Source organism: Macaca nemestrina, chromosome 17 (assembly GCF_043159975.1).
Source record: "Macaca nemestrina isolate mMacNem1 chromosome 17, mMacNem.hap1, whole genome shotgun sequence".
Lineage (NCBI taxonomy): Eukaryota > Metazoa > Chordata > Mammalia > Primates > Cercopithecidae > Macaca > Macaca nemestrina.
The window spans coordinates 52685802-52708076 of NC_092141.1; the positions used below are offsets into that span (position 1 = coordinate 52685802).

Below are 22275 nucleotides of genomic sequence, written 5' to 3' on the forward strand. Positions count from 1 at the left end.
TGATTTCTCGTTGGCAGATAGAAACACTGCATATTGCTTGGCATAACTTATCAAAAGGGTTAGGCGTTCCCTGAAGGCATACTTCTCACTTAGCAGGTTACATTTGAAAAGCCTCCTCTTACTCTTTACCTTATTCTCTCCCTACTCCAATACCACCCCAAGAGTGCTCATAGAAGACAGGGGATATTAGAGAAGAATGTCATCTGTTTGGTTTGAAAAAGAGGGTAAACTTTTATTTAGAGAAAGAATTAGGAAAAGAAAGTAATGGTTTGCTTAGAAAGATGACAATTTACAGAGGGAAAACAGCATATTTGGCCAGGACAACAAAACAGCCCTCTGAGACTGTCAAGAAAGCTGACCACAAACATGCCAATAAAGAGTTGAATTCGTCTGTGTGTAAAAGAATTCTGTAAAACAGTGTAAGACAAATACGTGGTCCAAAGCAGCACATTTCCCATCCTTGGGAATTCAGTGGAAACTTTGTACAGGTTCCTAGGGTGGAAGCAATCTCTTTGTAGTGTTCTCAAACACAGAAGAAATCTCAAATCTCAGCCAGCGGGAGTAGGGGTAGAAGGAGCTTCATGGGTGTGGAAACAGAAAGGTTGGAGAAATTGAGATGGGACAGCGCATGCAGCAATGCACCGAAGACATTTAAACGTGCATGCAGTGGAGGAAGATGCGAGATTATGATGGCCAAGCTCCTGGGTGCAACTTGGTGAGAGTATTTGCTGTGACGATCTGCTGCTGTATTTTCAATACTTGGCAATAATCAATTATGAAAGAGAAATAACTTGAATGGTACTGATTAATCAAGAGCCAGCTGGTCAGACTTTGCTGATAATTGCCAAAGCAATGCCACAAATGATAATTCTTCCAAAGTTTCAGTGAGAAGATTTTAAAAGCTTAGGCTGAAAAATCTGTGTCTTTCCTGAGACAAGAAAAAGCATTAGGTAAGTCAAATATTAAGAATTCTATTTATTATTGAATCAACATTTTTCCACAGTTAAGACAAATGGGCTTGGAAACTGTCCCTTGAACAGCAAAAAATCTAACGAACAATCAAAAATATTTTTTGACTTCATGCTTGACTTAGATTTCAACAATATTAGGAAAGACATAAAGTATAATTAATGCTTATGAAATAAAGTCATTCCCTCTGATAGCTTAGATTTCTTCTGTCAACAATTTTTCTTGAAAATACACTTAGGCAGGTAAGAAATTACCAAAAATACAGGCCATTAGAAAAATTACCTTACTTCTCATTAATCCCTGACCTCTTATAAATTGGTAGGTTGAGGAGGCATACATTTTACCAGTGCTGTTTTTGACTGAGGGTACTGGACATTTACAATATACATTTAGATTGTTCAAATAGTTTTCAAATGTACATACAATAAAATATTTTTGTTTCAAGAGTGGAAGTCACATTTAACACATCATACATGATCATGATTCATCTGCATATTTACAGAGGTTTAAAGCACACAAAATTGTGCAGATAGCGTACTGAAGTCTAAACTTTAACACACGCTCAGTTGCATACACAGCAACAAGATACAATAAATTCTGAACAAATAACCAATAATCAGCCAGATTGCTATGTACACATTAGGAAGGAAGCAATTAAATACTGCCAAATAAGAATGTCACTTAAATTACTTTTTCTATGAAACATCTCTCTGACACCACCACACACACGCGCACACACACACGCGCACACACACACGTGCACACACACACACGCACACACACACGCACACACACACACACGCACACACTGTTTTAAAAAATCACAAACATCAAACTGATGCTTGTGGTCACATACATGGGATACCCCGAAACATCTGATTTTCACAAGGCAAGAGGCAACACAGCAACTCAGAGTGACTTACAATAATTTGCCAGACTTGGCTTTTGAAAATCAGTCACTGGAGGGTGATTACTGTGAAAGTATATTCAGACTTTCATGTCATGGACTGCAGGAAGAGGAGCAAAGAGCCTTAACTAATAGCTTCATAACTTTTGCCACTAAGTTAAATATTGGCTTTTGCTAAAATAAAAAAAAAGTATATATCTGTAGGAGAAAGACTCTATGATAATATTTAAAACAACAACAAATCTCCTACTTCCTTTATCACAATAGAATATTTTTCACAGCCCACCTATACAATTATTAAACAAAACCAATCATCCTTTTGAATAACTGTTTTACAAAGTCATTATTAGTGGAAATAGAATAAATAATTGAAAAAACAAATATAACTGCTGTGTGCAGATGCGGTGGAAAAAGCAGAGACCAGAAATATGGCAAAATCAGTGCTTCATAAACAGTCAATGGATTTTTCTAAAAATACTTTTTGCTAATGGCAAAGTTCAACACCTCAGAAAAAGTCTGTATTAAGATCTTAGAATAAGTTTCCAAGCGGTACAACATGGTTTCAAATACACTACCCTTGTTGTTTGTAAGGCCGCATTGAAGTTTAGCTTAACAGTCATAAGCCACGTGTTTGAACATCTTATGAGAGGTGACCAGCAAAGAAAACAGTTTTTTTCCTTGCTCACCCTATTACCTATGAAGAGATACCATTGCTTTCCGAATAGCTATTTAAAAAATTTCCTTAAAGATATGACCTTGAAGAAAAAAGTCCAGGTTTGCTTCATTAAATCATCTGGAAAAATATTTAGACTTCATAAAGTGACTATGCAACAGTTTGAATTCTCAGAGAGTGTTCTTTGTTAATCTATAGCTACTTTCCCTAATTGGTATGTGATAGCTTAATAAGCACATATACCAAGAGATGCACACTCTTTGCTGTAGCTCTGCTACATACAAAGTTGAGAGAGCTGTAGAAAAATGTTATCACCTTCCTAACGTGTACATTTTCAGAAGTCAGTGAATTCTGTGTCTTGTTGACATAACTAGGCAACTTAAATGCATTGCAGACATACCTAACTTAAGCTGTTAAGTTAGTTCTCCAAGAGAAAGTAAGTACATCTTGGTTGGAGGATGAAGAACCAGAGGAGACCAAGGAGGTATTTTCTGGGATGTCTCCTTGTCTAACAGAGTTATCTTCAAGGGAAGAGCTCCAAACTCACCAGGGCTCACATTTGTGTGGCAGGATAACAATGAACGAGGGGCCAGTCCTCCTTTCCACTTGTCTGGCATGATCTCCTGGCAAGGACATGGTAGGTGTTTGCCAGGTGGCTCCTGGACAAGGTTTCTTTAGGGGAGTACAACAAGGCTTCAGTCATTGCTTTTCATAAAGTGCTTTGGGATCCTTCAGGAAAGAGGACTGGCGAAATATTATTACTAACTTGCTTCAATTTTCAAACCAAATGAAACAATTTTCTCCAGTGTAATTATTGCTACGAACATTAGTGAATGTTCTTTAAAGGGAATGACTCTCATCTTTAAGTACCTGCTTCTTAAAATACTCATTCCTTGGAGTGAATGTTTTTCATTACTGTCTCCCAGGCACCCTTTCCAATTAAGAGGATGTTTTAGCTTTGTTAAGTAGTTGCCAAACATATACATCTATGACTTGCATTTTCCAGATTGTACTCCCTCAAGAGTCTATACAGTGAGAAGAAATCAAAGATGTAGCCCAACATGCACTATGTCTGCCCGGCTGAGGAGACAGGCTCCTGCCTCTTCTAAGAGATTGTTGAGAAGATGTATGGTGAACATATGGTTACATTCTTAGATCAGATTGTGAGCTTTTTGTGGCCCAGGACTATGTTTCACACTTGATTCTTTGGATCTCAATGGGACTTAGAATCGAGACAGACATATGGGAGAACCTCAATCAAGGATTTTTGAGGATTTTCACAAATGATGGAAGCCGATCAAGCATGTTAGAAAAACCCTGGAAAAGAAGACCTGGGACAGTTTCCTTCAGAGGCTCTCATATTGGATTTAAAAACAAAACAAAACAAAACAGTGAAAGACAAAAATCCATTGTATCCAAAATTAAACAAAACAAAAACAATAAAATAAAACAAAATATCCTCAGACATTGTAAAGTCTCTGTAAGTAGGAGATCGGCCAAATGAATAAAGCACTGTGAATTAGAGAACACAGTTGTCTCTCACAAGAATGTATTAATTTAAACTGGGCTCACAAAATATTGCAAAGTGGAGGTATGGGGAAACCTACCTGAATAATAGCTAATTATGGAAGCTATAAAATACCCACTTTTATTTAGGAATATTGCTAATAAAATGCATTTGCAATTGATTTAAGTATGCCCGTTAAAATGTAACATGCATTATTCTTTTTGTGGGCATGCCTTCTTTCCTCACAGAAGATGAAAAAATAACCTTATGTCCCCAATATAAAATAGCAGGTTTAAAATTAATGCTATTTTGGTCCAGTATGCCAGAAGTTACCGACCAAATGAGGGGTCCGAAGGGTGGGTCAGTTTCTGCCTCTGCTGTTTGTTGAATGCCTCCCACCTGATTCAGTTACAAACTTCCTCCTATGCCACCGGAATGATCAGGATCAGGAAATCCCTTGGATTCTTAGTTCTTCACAATCCTAGAATATCATCTCACAAACTCATTGAACAGAACAATCCATTTTATAATTAGAAATAAGTAGAAACTGAGTGCAAATGACTTTGCCATTCTTGTTATTAACTAGGAGGCATAATTTGAAATGTTTTTCCCAAATTTACTTTTTAATTAATTGAGATGTGTATTACATGAAGTTGGTATTCCCTGGCAACAAGCAGCTCTGTAATATTGGAAACTTGTTAGGTAAAGGCTGAATTTGAAATCAGAAGTAGGTAGATGATCTACAAAATAGGAGGCACCCTGTAGACAACAATCAAGAGTTAACTAGGTATGGACCAATTCCCAATGGGACGGCCTGGTATAAAGGGAATGATTCTAGTTCTGATCCTGTCTCTGAGACTAAACCAGCTCCATGACCTTGAGCAAGTCACTTAACCTCTCTGGGTCTTAACTGCCCTACCTGGAAACCCACGACTTAGATGAATTTTATGGGCCCTTCTAGTTCTAACACTCTCCCTTTCCATGCACATAGAATTCACTTAGACAAGAAAATTGCATTTTAAAATCCTCCCAGGCATGAAAAGGGAGCTGTAGTGATTCTGATCAAGATTCTTTGGGGGTTTCATTGAGTATAAAATCTCTTAAAAAAATAAAGTCTGAGCTCTGGGCTTTAGTTTTCTAATGACCATAGGCCATGGGCCAAATCTGTACCTTTGCAGCAGGGTAATTATTTATGTTTAAATCAAATGTTTTTAAAATGGAAGGGATCAGAATAACATTGTGAACAGGGGACTTTGTATGAACTCCCCTGAGGAGGAATGGTAGAACTCTGTGGACAAGGATAGGGCCATAAAGAGCAATATTTAACTGAAATGCCTGTGAAGCAGAAAAGGATCATTTAGAACGTCAGTGAAGTGAATGGGTCTTGGCTCCAGGAGATGAGGAGACTCGTGCCTTTTCTGAATATGCAGTGTGATTTGTCTAATTTGGATTCTTGTGAGAAATTCAGATAGGAGGTAATGAGACCAAAGCAAAATTTCCAGATGTTTTTTAGCACATCCTTGGAGTGAACCACTGGTAAGGGCTTCTGAGCATACTTTCTCTGATGCTAATTGGGCCAGATGATTTTGGGGCCAACTTGATGTAAGGAGAGGTAAGATGAAAGGGGAAGGCAGCCACCCTAGCCCTGGACAATCTGACTCTTGATCTATGATGTAGGGTGAGTGGATATGCCTGTGGGATTGTGAGGAGCCCATTGCTGACTGGCCATATCTGCAGGGCACTTTGTGGTTCAATGACAATTTCATCACCAAAGAATCTGGAGCTGATCCACTATGATTTTCAGAGACACAGCCCCCATGGACTTACATCGCTTAACTTAGAATTGTAAAGGAAATATATTTCTGCCCATGTCTCTCTCCCTCCCCTGTCTTATCTGTAATTTAGGCTTTCACTTTGTTTAGCCATCTCCTTGACCCCTGTAACAATCTATGGTTCATTTTCATGCCTGGATGGGAGCTGGGTATACAGGAAGGGCTACTTTCTGTCCTATTCTGTCTTTGCAAGATAGAGCTGAAAGAGAAGAATTCTCTACTTTTGTTTCTGGTGGTCTCCACATACCACTATGCGAAGAAAAAAAGGCCTGTCAAGGCCTATTTAATCAGATAAGTACTGATGGATAAACTGATAAGGTGAGCCCTGAGAACTCTGTACTTTGGAATGACCTAGTTTAGCTGACAGGGAACCAAGGTCAAGCCCACTTGACCCCAGTGCCCTGGAGACACAACCTGGTGTCTTTCCCTCAAACTCTTCTGAAGGTTTGGAATGGAGGGAGAAAGGATGCTAATCTTATTTTCATTTATGGAACTTCTCTTCATCAATCACAAACTCGTGAAAGAGCCCTAAACCAGGGGTCAGATTACAGAACCAGCTGCAGAACAGAGCATCTCTCTTTGGGCTGGCCAACTTCAGTCATAGGTGCCACCAACAGGGTGGCATGTTTGAGTCATTGCATGTTGTATTCCATGTTGACACAACAACTCCCCCATGCCCTTTCTAGGCTGAAGTGGGAATGGCACTGGCAACTCTGGCCTCCACCCCCGACTCTATCTAAAAAAGGAGGACCCTGAACTTGTAACCTTTGGATTTAAAACATTCAAAACTCTTGAAAATGAATGGGGTCACAGTGGGGCAGGATGGAGGTAAGGGTGTAGTGATGGAGGGGTGGACAGCCAGGATAGGTCTCCCTAAAGCATGCTGCTGAGTATTTCTGACACGGGAGAGGCGGTGGGGCCCTCCTGGCTCACGTCGGGGCCTGTGGGGCTGGGCAGGGTGCTGCGGCCTCCAGAAGGTGGGCTCAAGCCAGCCCATGGTTTTTCGTCCTGGGGCACCAGGGCCGCTGTGTAAGGCTCCACGTAGAGGCGGCGGACCGAAGGCCTCGCGTCCTGGAGACTGCTGTTCCGCTCCTCAGGAAGACTGGCAGCGTGGGCCAGAGTTAGACCCCTGGGACCATCAAGGGCAGGGCCGGGCCGCTTGGCCTCCTCGGGCTCCTGGGCCAGACCACAGGCCCGGGACAGGTGCTGTGTGTAAATGCCCTCAGAGAGCGATAGCGACTGGGTCTCGCTGTGCATTCGCAACCAGCGATGATGGCGGCTGAAGCCGCCGTAGTGGGGGTGCTTGCCTGGCTTCCGTTTTCCCAGGAAGCCTAGCGGCGGCCGCGCACCTGACGCAGTCTTGGCGTGGTTCTTGGGTGTGAACCCGGTGAGGGTCAGGCTATGGAGGAACTCAGCACATGAGCGATCGGGATTTGGGCCCTCGCCCTGGGGATCCTGGCCGGGCCCCAGTGGGGTTTTCACGTCGTGCACTTGTAGGACGTCGGGGGCGCTGCCGCTTAGGCCAATAAGGGTCTGCTGCGCAATGTCGTGCGATGACAGGTAGACCAGGTCCAGGTCTCGGGGGCTCAGGGCATCGCTGGAGTCATAGTCACTGTCGGTGGGGAGGAAGACTTCTGAGCAGCCTTCTTCATCAGAGCAGGGCTGTGAATCTGCGAAGCCAGAAACTGATGTTAGGAAAAATACAGTCTTAGCTGGAGCCCGCTTCACAGGCATAGGATCAGTGCATTTGACCCCGCACTTAGAAGGGTCCTGTGCTTCGTTTAATGCCCTGCTGTCACCTCCTGAAATGCTTACACATTTTGAACAAGGGCCCCCACAATTTTCATTTTGCTCAGGGCCCCACAAATTGTGTAGTGGGCTCTGGTCTTAGCGGGAGGAAAGGAAAGAGAGGAACTCTGACGGGTCCAGCCCAGACAGAAGTAGGGCAACCTTCCCTCATTCCCATCACACACGCTTTTATTATTAGCTGGGCAGCTGCGGAGAGGATGAAACAAGCTAGAAAGCTAAATGTTATTCATTTATTCATTCCCTATTATTTCAGAGGTGAGTTTTGCATTTGACAAAGTAGCAGGAATTTAAAAAGGTGAACGAAGAAGAGGAGACGCCAGTAGTGGCAGTTGATAAACCTGGCTTCAAATCCTAGCTGCCGTCTACCTCCATATTCTGAAGGACTACCTTACTCATTAAAAAATACAACAGTTAATTGAAGAAAAAGCTCACATTCTAACCAGGTTACAGTTAGTCTGCTGATGGTGGAAAATCAGACATGATTATCCTCGGAATATTGCAAAATTCATGGATAAAGTTTGATTTGTTTGGGAGTCAGTATCAAGGTTTCTTCTATTTTAGGGACTAGAACTGGACGGAATGCTTTTTTTTCCCTTACTATAGGAGATGATGTGCATACTTGCTCTTAATTGGCAGGGCAAGATGTCAGTTTTGCCTTTTCACTCCTGGTTGTTACCCAGTATCCATTATCCAGTATCCATTATTATTTGTTTAGTTACAAAATCTTAATTTTAATTGGGACACCAATGCACTTATGTAAAAGACCACCTTTTTTCAGCTTCCCCTGCAGCTAAGCATGGTGATATAATTAAGTTCTGACCACCGAAATGGAAATGGAAGTATAGTATGAAACTTCTGGAAGGCTACATATAGGGACCTGGCTTAGCTGGGTCATTACATTCTTTCTCTTTCCTTCCAGTTTACCTGTAACTAGATGTGTTGGATGAGGTCATGGAGCGACCTTGGAGATAGAAGCCACATGCTAGGATGGTGGGGCTGAAAAATAGAGCTTGTTGCCTGAAGACCATTAAGTCTGCATATCAACCCTACTTGTCTCCTTTTGAGCTTCTTTCACACAAGACAGAAAGTACCTTGTGTTTTTGACATTCTTATTTGGGTTTTCGGTAATATAAACCCAAACTTTATCTTAACTGTTAGAAACCTAAATATCCACCAAGAGGAGTATGGCTAAATGAACTGTGGTGCATCTGTACTATGGAATACTATCCAGCAGCTACAAAGGATGAGATCAATTTATATGTTCTTTAAATAATGGCTACCAATAAAAGGATTCCCTCTTCTGCCTTTTTGAGTTCTACTGATCTGTTCAAGGTTTTCCTCAAACAAAACCTCCATTAGGAAGCATCCCCCAACTGTTGGAGATATTTAATTACTCTTGGGGCAGAGATATTTAATTCATCCATTCATTCACAATGAAGATTCTATATTACTTGAGATCCTGCTGTAATAGAAGCACTGTACTTGGTTCTTGAGTGGAAATAAAATTAATAAGAAATTATATCTGTCTCTAGGGAGTTTACTGTTTTAATGGATGTATAAAGAAAGTATGCATCTGTGAGACTGTGGCAGAGCATAGGTTTTATAAGAGAAGTTCAGCAAATAAGTGCAGGTATGTAGGAAAGAGGGATTATATTTTATTGGGACAGGATTGATGAAATACTCTATCATTTCATTTATTTTTCTCCTTCCATTCATTCATCTCTATGTCTATATTAATTTATGTCTTCATCCACTTTAAAAAAATGACTGGAGGTAGCTTTTAATAGCAAATATGCAAACGATAAAAGGATTAGAAACAAGAGAGGAAGAAGAAAGAGCACAAGTAGTCCTGTTTTAATATTACATGAGTTGTATAAAATGTTAAAATTGTTGGGGGCTGAGGGAAGGGTGCATGAGACTTCCTGTATATTTCTTTGTAATCTTTGGGGTCTATAATTATTTCAAAAACCATTTTTAAAAACAGCATTTAACTTTTAAAAAGGTAGGGTGGAACCAGAGGAGGGTACTGAATGCTTAGATAAGGAGTTTGTACCTTATTTTGTAGCCAGTGGGTAGTCATCAAAGAATTTTGCAGAAGTGACAAGATGAGAGCTATGATTTAGGATAGTAACTAGGATGTAAGATCAACTTGCTGAGGAAGAGATAGCAGGGAGGCCAGCTGGGAAGCTGTGGTCCAAGCTATATTTTCCCTCCAAAAGTTTATCTTGTTCAGGCTGTGGGGCTAAGCAAGAGCTGTGGTTGTGTGGAAGAAAATAGAAGTCCAGGAAAGTCATTCATGGAGAGATGTTTACGGAAGAGTTATTTTGTGCTAGACAGACATGGTCTCTGCTTTCAAATAGCTCAAAGAGATTGGATTAGACAGTAAGTCAGAAAACACATAAGATTAATTTTGGGTAGTGTGAAGTTCTGTGAAGACAATGAAAGTGGATTTTAACTAGACAGTGACTTAGGAGGAAGATGCTTTTGATAAGGTGGCCAGGGGAGGAAGCATCACTGTACAAAGGGGAGTCTAGGTGAGAACTCAGTGATCAAAGGAACCGGCTATATGAAAGTTTTAGGGACAAGTGTTCCAGATAACTGGGAGAAGTGAGTGTATAGGCCCCAAAGCTATTAGTAGATATCAAACTGTGATTCCTAGGAAGACAGGAAATTAAAGGAGTTAAATTTCAGCCTTGATTTGGATTGGGTGGTAGAATGGATGGTAAGTTTAATTTGGGACAGGTTGAGCTGAGGGAAAGCCAAAACGTCAAGGAGGGGATGAACTGAGAGCATGTGGGTAGCAAAGCTGAAGGAAGGTATTTGTGAGTGTAGAGAAGAAGAAACTATTGGAGAGAGAATGGTTGAATATATGAGTGGTGAGGTTGATGAGATAATAAAGAGGGGTGATCAATTGTGAGCACCAGTGCTGGCATTGGTGCTTAGTGAGAAAGAAGGAAGAACACATTGTCCTTAGAGGTAAGTGGTTAGGAAAGAAGAAACATATTTCCAGGTTAAAAGGAGAGAAATGTATAAAGGCCTGGGCTCAATAACTGATATTCTTTAAAAAGCCTTAGTACTTTTTCCAATCTTTAGTGGGAAAAATAGGACACTGCAAGTAACAGGATTTCAAAATTGTTGATTGTTTTTGATGATAGCAGGGGTAGGTGCCTTAGGAGTGAGGAAGAAGAGAAGATAACTGAGGATTTGAAATTGGACTTGAAATAGGACCCATCCAAAGAATTCGTAATTGACTGTAGTTGAACACCCTTCTTCGGTTATCTGATCAGTGCGTTCAGCTGTGTGCATGTACTTGTGTGTATCCACAATGGTAATAAACAATATCCGACATTTACTTAGTACTTACTGTGAGCCAGCCATAATGCTAAGAGCTCTAAGTGCTTTATTTTGTTTAACACTTACAGCAATTCTCATTTTGCCGATCAGAATACTGAAGCTTAGGCTTATCAAATTTTCCAATTTGTATTCTTGATAAGTGGTAGAATAGGCAGCCAAATGTAAATCTGTCTCACTACAAAGACTTGCTATGCTGCCATCCACCTTAGCATTTCCATGACTCTGTGTGGAAACTTCCTGAGGAGTGGCACTTAGTTCATCTAATTCACTTTTTGTGGTACACAGAGTTAAATTACTTAAACTCTTAGGGCTTCTTGACATTGCTGCTACTAGAGAAACATACTAGATCTTGTATTAGTTTCCCGTGGCTGCTGGAACAAATTACCACATACTGGGTGGCTTAAAACAACAGAAATTTATTCTTTTACAGCTCTGGAAGGCAGAGTTTGAAATCAAGGTGTCAGCAAGGCCACACTCCCTCTGGAGGCTCTAGGGGGAGAATACTTTCTCTTGCCTCTTCCAGTTTCTGGTGGCTGTTAGCATTTCTTGTGAACATGCCACTGCTATCTCTGTTTCTGTCTTCTCATGGCCTCTCTTCTGTGTCTGTGCCTTCTTTTCTGTCTCTCATAAGGGAACTTTTTCCTGGGTGTAGGATCCACCCATATAATCCAGGATGATCTCATCACAAGATCTTTAATTACATCTGCAATGACCCTTTTTAAAATAATGTCACATTCACAGGTTATGAGCGTTCAGGCATGGACATAGTTTTTGGGGGCCAGGAGAAGACTGATAGTAAAAATTACTAGAACTAGAAGTAACCACCGTAGTATGTGACACTTTCAGTCCATAGTCAAGCACTTTGCAAAATCTGTCTGTATTTTGATCTCCCAACACACGAATAGTGAGAACGTATTGTTGGGAGGAAACTAAGGAGTATATGAAATGTGCCTTAAATGAGCTGACAGTCTAATATTTTAATGGAGTATCATATTTTAAGACCCAATCTCTCAAGGAGAGCCTGTATTGTTTCCCCCAGGTGGAGTTAACTGCTCAGTTCTTTTGCCTCTTAGAGCATTTTATTTATATCTCTGTAACTGCATTTACCAAGTTTTATTATAAATTATCCATTTTCCTATTTGTCTTTCTCATTGGACCATGAACTCTAGGGAGCATGCAATATGTATGTCTTACTCATCTCTGCTTAGTAAATATTGAGTAAGTCAGTCAACAAAGGAATGGACTAAGGAACAAATCAACCAAAGGGATGTGTAGAATCTTTTGTATTTCCCAGATCATATAGTCTGAACATGGATATATGAGTGGACTATGAGGACCTCCCAACTACACTGTGTCTTAAGCATCATTGTATTATTAACCTCTTGTGCTATAAATGGTACATAGAAGACTCTCAGTAAAGCATATTGAGTGGAATTGAAACTGAAACAAATATTGAAATCTGGGAGCATAATGAATAGTGATATTTGACTGTCTCTTAGAAATAATACTAAAAGCAAAGCATCCTGAAAGGATCTAATTTACTTAATCTACCATAGATTCCTGAAAACAATCACCCAGATAATTTTGCTTTATCTTTGCTGATATTTGACTGAAGAGCCAGCCCAAATATAGCAGAAAGAACAATTGTCTTAAAATTAGACAAACCTGGACTGAAGTCCTGTCTTGCTACCTACTGCATATATGATCTTGAGCAAATCACTTAGCTTCTGTGAACTGGTACTATGAATAAGTACTATGAGGAGTAATTTAGTTTGTTAAAGATACTTTAAGTGGGCTGGGTACAGTGGCTTACACCTGTAATCCCAGCACTTTGGGATGCCGAGGCAGGTGGATCACTTGAGGTCAGGAGCTCGAGACCAGCCTGGCCAACATGGTGCAACCCTGTGTTTACTAAAAAAAAAAAAAATCCAAAAATTAGCCAGGTGTGGTGGTGGGCACCTGTAATCCGAGCTACTCGGGAGGCTGAGCATGAGAATCACTTGAACCTGGGAGCCAGAGGCTGCAGTGAGCCAAATTTGTGCCACTGCACTCCAGCCTGGGCAACAGAATAAATCTCTGACTCAAAAAAAAAAAAAAAAAGATACTTTAAGTGCCTTAAAAACAGAAGATATTAATATTATTGAAATTCTCTTTACCCTAAATACAGAATAACATATTAATATCATTAAAATATAAACCAGTAATCAGATATATTTCAAGGTGAGAATGTTGTTGATAATAAAGGTGAATAATAATTTCTTGTATGGTATCTTCTGCTGGTGATGATCTAGTCCAGTAGATTTCCTAACCTACATTTTAGAGTGAATTAGTATCACTAGTATCAGTAAATCAGTTATATCATAGTGAATGATATAACTGATTTACTGTAGCTCCCAGAACATGAGAGATAGGAGATTTCATTTCAGGAAAGATGGGGAGATGACATTTCAGGAAAAACTATTGACTCAAAGCTTCTCTTGATTTCAAGAGAAGACCTAATTATAACCATAGTAACCTAGGAAGGAGATGCAAAAGAGCTTGAATATTAAGTGGTAAATATTATCTCCTTGGTTCATGGACCCACACTTGGGAAACACTGCTGTAGTGGGAATCTAAATATTTGACTTGCATGGTGATTGTATTATTTATTAGAAGACTTAGTGGAACCTATTGCTTAGGGTGGGATAACCCCTCCCAGAACAGTCTGGGAAAATCTCCAGGATGCCAGCCAGGGCACTGAGGAGAGTTTCCAAGGACTTAGGCCACTGCTGCTCCCTCCCTTCCTGGAAAAGAATGCAAAGTGCAGCTTCCATCCCCAGATTCAGGCCATATGCTCCATTAACCATTGTAGGCACCTTGCCCAGTTGTTATTTTAATAAACTTGCTTATGCTCCTCCATTTCCCTGAGAGGGCCCACTGGGCAGGCCAGGACTGGTAGAGCCTTGAATTTCCCCTCTGGTTGACCCAGGAGCTGTTTGATGAAAGTTCTGCTCATAGTATTAGTGCTGGCTTAGGAAGCTTGGCTTTCTTGCCATTGTAATGAGTGTTGTAACTCCTGGTTTCTGTGGGTCAGGCCAACAACAGCAGAGTAGAGTTGATGTGGATTTTGAGGGCGTTATGGGGAGATGACATTTCAGGAAAGAATAATTGACTTAAAGCTATTGCTTTTTTCTTAAAGGCAGGGGGCATGGCAGGACAGAAAGAAAAGAATAATAATCCATATTTGCCCCAAAATCTATCTTCACAGTTTTAATGTACCACTGTCTAAATATATATATATATATACACTTCTATATATATATACACACTTATATATATATATATACATATATATATAAAAAAATAAAATTTGTGCTTCAGTGAATTTATTTCCACTGTGTCTGAGTAGTCTTTAAATAATTTATAAATGAAGACTTTTACTGACTCTTTCATCAGGCCTTGGGTAGAACCTCCGGGGTTTGTTCACCTTCTGATATCCCAAGAGAAATAATACCTTCAGATTCCTGTTGATTTTTTTTGAGGATAACCTTCAAATGCATCCGAAGGAAACAACACCCCCCTCCCCTCTATTGCCTCACCCATGTGTCACTAGGAGAAACAGCAGTATTGGAAAAAAAAATTGCTGCTGCCTGTGACCACTATACCCACAGAAAAGGAGTGGGAGAGAAAATACCCATGTGATGGACCAAATAATTCCACCCCCTGCCTTCAGCTGCCTTTTCTAGGAGCCAACTTTCCCCCTTGGGTCCTTGAGAGATGCTTAATTTTAATTGACTCACAAGAGTTCTACTTTGTGTTTTGAAAACCACACAGAAATGGGAAGTAAGTGAAAGAGTTCCACTCTCCATCCCCTACTCCTAACAGATATACGCAAACAAATTCAAGATACTCAACAGCCTTAAAACAGAATCTTGGGCTGGCACCAGAGGCTAGGTTTGTGATAGGCTCTATATTTCTAGTAGGCTCTGTAGAAGTTAGTGAATCCTATACACACAGAATGGAATTGTGCTGCAAACTTTGCCCTGTGGGTAACCCAGCAGGTATGTTCCTCTAAACTGCATTTCCGCCCTTTCATGAATGGCTTTTGAACAATTCAAAGTGGTCACACTTGTGAGAAGGACAGAGAATGCAGTGACAGATTTCATTGCTCTGAAATGCTTCTGCTTTTGTGAGGGGTAGGACACTGAATGTTTCTCCCCAGCTTTCAACAGCACTTCCCCTTCACTGGGTTCCATTTCTCATTTGCAGCTTTCCACATCTTTGTGTTTCATAGCTCATGGAATCTTGGCTTCCAAGAAGTAAATGGACCCAAGAGAGAGTTATATTTTAAGAAACAGAATGATGATCACTCACATTTTAAGTTAATAATAAAATCTGAATGTAATTGGCCAGATCCTCTTAGCAGGGAGTGGTGCAACCCGTCCTCAGGCCAACGTGAGAGTTTGGCACTTCTGTGGCATAGAGAAGGCCACCCTCATAGAGCCAGGGAGGAATCCACTAAGGACCCTGTGGCCAAGAGAAGATTAAACACTGGGAAGGTTCTGTGAGCTGAGAGGGCAGACAAGGGCTGCAAAGGTGGAAATAGAAATGAAGAGTTGTTTGTAGAGTTAAACAAACTGTAGGACATCGTAGCATACATAGCTTTCCTGCCTTAAAAAAATGCCCTTTCAATCCTATACTTCTCTAGCTACTACCTTCCCTCCTTCTTCCCTTTTGCAGCCAAGATTTTAAAAGAGTGAAAATTCCTGTCCTACTTCTTTACCTCTCATTTACTCCCTGATTTGCTTCTGTTCAGTTTCTATTTCTTTCCCTTCAAAAACGGCTCTCATCTAGATCACTGATGACTTCCTTGTTGAGAAAAGCAAAACAACTGAAGCTTTTCAGTTTTTGAATTTAACCTTACTCTACACATTTTGATTCTGTGACACTACTCTGTTGGTTTTTTTTTTTTTTTAAATCTTTCTCTGGTTGTTCCTTCTTAATGTAATATGTCTTGATGCTTCATTCCACAGGGATCCTTCCACAGTCTCCTCTTCTTGTTCTACCTCCTCTTTCTAGGGAATCCCAAGCATTTTCCTAGCTTCAAACGTCATTCACATGTTAACGAATTCTTAAATCTATATTATTAGCCCAGTTTTCTTTCCTGAGTTCTAGACTCCATGCAGCTTGTTTTCTCCTGAATGTTTCTTTTTGTACGGAATGTTCCAAAGCCAACGCAAATTCAACATGCCCAACCACCCAAGCTTGTTTTTCCTTCTCTCTTACCTTTTTTTGGTATGTGCCATCATGATACCACGAGGCACCCAAGCCAGAAAACTTGGTGTCTCCTTCGTTAATAACTTTCTAAGTTGCCTCCTTGCTTCGATGTTTCTCCCTTATGGTCTCTTCATACAGCAACCAGATTTGATTTTAAAGAGTAATTCAGATTATATCAATCCTTGTTTAAAAGTTTCCAATGGCTTTCCATCACAAGCAGGATACAATCCAGACTTTTTCTATGACCTACAGAACCCTGCCTACTCTGGCTTCTGGCTTCTGTCTTGCTCTCTACCCTATGTCTCACAATCCACCCTTTTGTTCACTGTGTGTCAAAGATCTTGGCCTTCTTTCTATCCCTCACCTACCTCAGGGCCTTTTGCTGTTATATTGTCTGGAATATTCCAACTCCAGATCTCTGCATTACTAGCTTCTTCTTCTGGGGTTGGTTCAAATGTCATCTTTCCAGATAGGTCTCTGCTGAGCATCACCCCAGTGAATTCAACACACTTCCTGCCTACTCCCACCCCTACTGCTGTTTTGTATTATATGCTGGAATTTTCACGACCTGAAATTATCTTGCTTGTTTATGTTTTCATTGTTTGTCCCTCTTTCTAGAATGTAAGTAAGCTCTACGGGAGCAGATACTTTGCTTTATTTATCACTGTATCCCTGTTACTTCAGAGAGAGCCTGGCACGTAGAGGGTGACCAGTAAATATATATATTTTTTTAAATAGAAAGAAAAGAATGAACAATGTTCTTAGATCCTGAGTTTCAGCCATACTGCTTGCAATTCCCTAAACTACAAACAGTTGTATAATCTGCTTTCTCTGCCTATAATGCTCTTCTCTTTCCTGTTTTTCTGCTCAACTCCTGCTTATCCTTCATACAAGATTCTGTTCACCTCCTCCAGGAAGCTCTCTTTGATCATAGGAGTTTAATATTTAGTGCCTCTGATAAACTTCATAGCAAGTATGCAATGATCAGGTAATTTTTTGTTAATATATTTGTTTCTCTTATCAGCCTAACTTCTGGTAGAGATATTTGATTTGTATCTCTAGGCCAGTGGCAGTCTATAAAAATGCACTCTAGAAACTCTACTTAAATATTTTGTTGAGTTATTTGGTAAGTCACAGACTCCTTTGGTAATGTAAATTAGCTGTCTCCTAAGTTCTTCCACTTGTCAAGTTTTGGCTTAACACATTGGAGTTTTTAAAATACAGGTGCAGACACAAACTTACTCAGAGAAAAGGCTCAGATTCCCAGTAAAGTTTTCTATAATAAAAATAACATTAAATATGATATTGACAATATATTGTGTATTATATACCATGCATCTTTGATATAGATTACCTTATTCACCAGTAACTCTTCAAGGTATAGGTATTATTCTCATTTTACATACATGGAAACTGAGAGTCAGATGTAGTAATCTGTTCAAGCTCATACAGCTAGTAAAACAAACCTGGGATTTGAATCCAGGTCTCTGATTTCTAAGTGCAAGCTCTTTCTGTTACACCATGCCGCCCTCTACGGGACAAGTCCACAAATCAGGCCTATTTATTAAAAATATTATTATGAAGCTTGCAAAATTGGAGCTCCTACAAACTATAGAATCAAGAAAGATGATTTGAATTGCCATTACTTTAATTGACTAGAAAATGGCACTGGTCTTAGCATGGCTAGGCAAGAGCTTTTTATTGCCTTTACCTAGTATGCTTTCTCTCTACTTATAAGCATAGAGGTATTTTGTAGAAATTTATATTAACCCGGTCAGGTTTTTGCTGTTACACTTAATACCCAAGGGTGGAGAGGTGCCTTGCTAGTTACCTTCTCCAACTTGTTTAAAGTTCATTATATTCATGATGAGGCCAAGCTACTTACATGCACTCAGTTTCAGGATTCTAGTTTGTCCAAGGTTTCTCTTTCCCACCTTGCACTCTAGAACATTGTGCTATGTGGATGGGAAGTTTTTCCCGAACTCTCACCCAGGTTGGGGCCTGCTTCCCGCCTCATTCTTGTCAGATGCTGTTTAATAGAGGTTGGGCCTGTTCTCCTTCCTTAGTTTGTCTTGCTCAGATTCCCTTGGCTTGTGTGGCCCTCACCTGGCATCACAGTGGTTCCCATTCTGCATCTTTGAAGCCGTACCCCTGCTTTATATCCTTTTGCATCTTGTAAGTGTGAGCTAGAACTAGAATGAATCTTCCCTGCCCCCAAAAGGCATTGATCTTAGGTTACTGCTCTAGTTTCCTATTCCTCTACTGTTCTGATTTTGTTTCCTCTATGCTGTTAGACTCTGACCCCTGAGCAGTGTTTTCAACCACTTTCTGGAACCAATACCTCAGCACGAAAGTCCTTATCAGTGGAGAGAGGACCAAAAGTCCAGGGACTAAACAACAGAACTTCAGATCTCCCGGCTTACCACTCACTGCCTTTCTTCTGTGCATCTCTGGGGATGGGGGTGGGGATGGAAGACAGTCTATATGTGATGATGATGTAGAATTGATCTTCTTTAGGTTCTGCTCATCTGAGGGATCTATCAGCTTAGCGATGGGCAAGCCAGAAACTGGTTGTTTGTATCTTGCATACTGTAGAGCATCCATGATCCATCTCATTTCCCGCCAAACTTCATCTATTTGCTTTGGAATAAAATGGTAAAAGACAGTAAGTTATCAAGTAGTGATTAAAAAAGAATACCTTTCCCTGAGAGTCCAAGATGATCCGATCCATTTTCTACAATATTGGTTTTGGGCAAGAGTAAAATATTTTTAACATAGATTTGTTAAGCCAGAAAATACCTCTTTTTTTTTGTAATATTTTGTGTTTTGCATATTTTTACCAGAGAGGCTCTGTCATTTAGTGCAAATAGTGGAAGACTTGGATGCTAGCTGGGATATATCACTTATTAGCGATATACTAACTCGTAGCAAGTCACTTGACCTTTCTGAGCCTTAGTTGCTTTATTTGTAAAATGTGGCCAAAACATTTTTCCTTTATATCTCCCATGGTTGCTGGGCTGATTAGTTGAAGTGATGAATTTGAAAGTGCTTTGTGATGCTACAGGGTACATTGCTCACACATATAAAGGGTTATTATCTCTCAGATTCTAATTAAATATTCCTCATTAAGATATTGTGAAGGCATATGATAAAGCCGAATTTCAGAATATCTTAAGAAAGAAATGTAGTCGTAGTTCTTATATGTGAACTAGAAAAGCAAAGCTGTACTGGAATATTTTTGCTAAGTAGAGATTTTTGGACCTATGTTAGTAGAAAATAATTGACTTTATATATTAAACTTACTGCATTCTTACATATAGAGTAAGGGCTTCTAAAGTTCAAAACGGCCTAAACAGTTTATTCTTAAATAATTTAAACATCCTTGCATTTTTGGAGTAGTCCATTTTAAGTTGTTCCATTTTGATTTTTGGGTTATCAAAGTCATTTTAATGATATTTTCATTATAAAGTACAATAGTAGTTTCCTTGAAGCCTATTTGCATAAAATTCACTCAGATTTTTGTGTCTCTCTATACACAGATGACAAAAATTTTCCAGATCTTGATAGACATGGGCTATGAGCTTTTTTGTTATTCCATCTCAAGGAGGGGCTGTTGGTTAAATGTATTTTTTCTTATGACCCTGGAATTTGTGGTAGGCTTTCTATTTAAATTCACTTGATGACGTGGGTAAGCCATTAACTTCTTTGGGCCCATTTACTCAACTGTAAGAAGAGGTAATTAGTCTATATGATGTCCAAGGTCCCTTCCAGCTCTGAAACTTTAGGAGTTTTGAGGAACATTTGGAAATTTGGTATTAACTAACTTCCAGATAGAAGGTGTTCATTATATGAGTCATGCAAGGTTAATCTCTCTCTCTCTGATTGTTGAAGTTTTAAAACTAAAACACTGCCCAGTGTTATATTTTATTTTCAAAATTTCTTCATAGGTCTTTAATCTGTACTTAAAACCTACTCATTAAGAATATCCACAAACCTGGTCCTCCCAACAAACACAGAGTAGGTCTGAAGTTGTGACATTCAGTCTGCCAAGTTGAGTGAAAAGCTAGCTAGAGTGAACTAGTGAATGGAAGGGTATGGTCTACAGCCGTTTTCCCTTGCTTTCTAGTTCTTGTCAGTCCTGTGGTGACAAGACTCAGCAGAGTATTCAGGGCCAGTGATGAAAGCATGATATTGAGCTTCAGGCTTTTTTAGCTTGGTCAGTTGTGCAGGAAGTTCAGCAGTAGGCAGGTCCATGAGGAGGCACTAAGCCATTTTGAAGGGAGAAATCTAAAGTCTGGGGATAAAGCCAAAGTGGGAATCCCAGATGAGACTCAGATGAATTTTCCCAATGAGATTGTTGTTCTCTCAGCTGGCTTTTACTGGCCCTACCTCATGCAGCATAAACTTGTTGAAAGTTATTTTAAAGGCAAAGCATGACTGTGGAGAGCTTTTAGAATGCCCAACAAGGACAGGGATTGTGTTTTGGTATTTTTTGCTTTCAGCTTTGCAGAGTAGGTATGCACTCAAAAAATGACTGTTTAATGAATGAATGAATGATCTAATTCTTTAGATCTCTACCCGCAAAGAGAGTTATTATAAGGATTAAGTAAGATAATGTAGATGAGTGTACTTTATCAACTATATATTGTTATAAAATGTTCAATTTTTATAATGACAATCATGATTACTGTAGTGGGCTAAATATGGAACCCCCCATAATACATCCATATCCTAATCTGCAGAACCTATAAATATTATTTGATATGATACAAAGTAATTACTTTATATGGCAAAAGATACGATTAAGTTAAGGATTTTGAGAGGAGGCGTTTATCCTGGACTTTCTATGCGGATCCTAATTCTAACAATAAATGTCCTCATAAGGACATTTTTATAAGAGTGAGGCAGAGGGAGATTTGTCAGACATAAGAGAAGGAGGCAATGTGACTACAGAAAGAGAGATTGAAGTGATGTGGCCAGAAGTCAAAGAATGCCAACAGCCATCAGAAACTGAAGAGACAGAGACAAGATTCTCCTCTAGAGCCTCCGGAGGGAGTGTGGCCTTGCCAACACTTTAATTTCAAACTTCTGGTCTCCAGACCTGTGAGGGAATACATTTCTGTTATTTTAAGCCACCCAGTTTATAGGAATTTGTTACAGCAACCCTAGGAGGCTAATATAATTATTAGTAAATAATCTACCTGCTCTCTTTGGATAAGATTGTTTCAGCTTTATTGCTGAGGATGAATAGAGGGATTTAGTGTAGAATTTTTTTTAGAAGTATGTAGAAACAATATTTACTTCTTAATTTTTCTCAGTGATGTGAAGAGGTCTTAGCTGAAGGAAAACTTAAAAAACCATATGGGTATAGGGAGGCCTGTGGATTGAGTTTAATGAGACTTAGCTAATTGCTCCAAAAGAAGGCCAATTTTCACCCATTTTACCTTATACTGTTGATCTAAAAGTAACTGACAACATAATCCCCCTGATTTTAAGGTCCAAATTCACCTTCTAAAGACTTGCTGACACATTTTAAAAAAGAAAGACCATGAATTCCCTAGGTCTGTTGATTAAAAAATCTGTGTCCATTTCTCACCCTGCCCCTTAAAAATTTCAGTTTTCATCTCGTAAATTATATTCCTTTCTCTGTACTCAGGCAAGATAATATTTTTATTAAAATGTAAAGGTGATTGGTTTTCTCACAGCACAGCTACAAGGTGCTTGAGGGGATGATAGATTGGCTATATTTAATGAGCTGTGTTTCTATTACAGCTTAGGAGCATTTGAAGCATTACAGTGTATAAATTATAGCCTAATTGCCCTTTAGGCTTTAGCAGCTCAAAATATGCCAAGCTCCAGGTCTTCACACTTTGACATTTCTGTTGCATGTGCTGTCTATAAAGCCTGTATGCCTTATCTATGATTTTCTACACCTCCCCTGGTCTAGCCCTCCCTCTTTCTGGCTGCA

General features: G+C 39.7%; 1 protein-coding gene and 1 long non-coding RNA gene across 4 annotated transcripts in view; one reads left to right on the top strand and one right to left on the bottom strand.

Annotated features, from left to right (window-relative positions):
- LOC105476779 (uncharacterized) overlaps window positions 1-3685 on the top strand; it is a 55506-nt gene extending 51821 nt beyond the window's left edge. Inside the window, exon 6 of the long non-coding RNA XR_984238.2 lies at window positions 3556-3685. This is a non-coding gene — a long non-coding RNA (uncharacterized lncRNA). The remainder of the gene's footprint in view (window positions 1-3555) is intronic.
- LOC105476782 (ankyrin repeat and fibronectin type III domain containing 1) overlaps window positions 248-22275 on the bottom strand; it is a 353243-nt gene continuing 331215 nt past the window's right edge. For all 3 annotated transcript variants that reach the window (XM_071082907.1, XM_071082908.1, XM_071082909.1), the window contains 2 exons: window positions 18731-18947; window positions 248-7558 (listed from right to left, as the gene is read on the bottom strand). In XM_071082907.1, coding sequence (XP_070939008.1) covers window positions 6762-7558; window positions 18731-18947 — 1014 coding nt within the window. In that variant the 3' untranslated portion in view covers window positions 248-6761. The remainder of the gene's footprint in view (window positions 7559-18730; window positions 18948-22275) is intronic.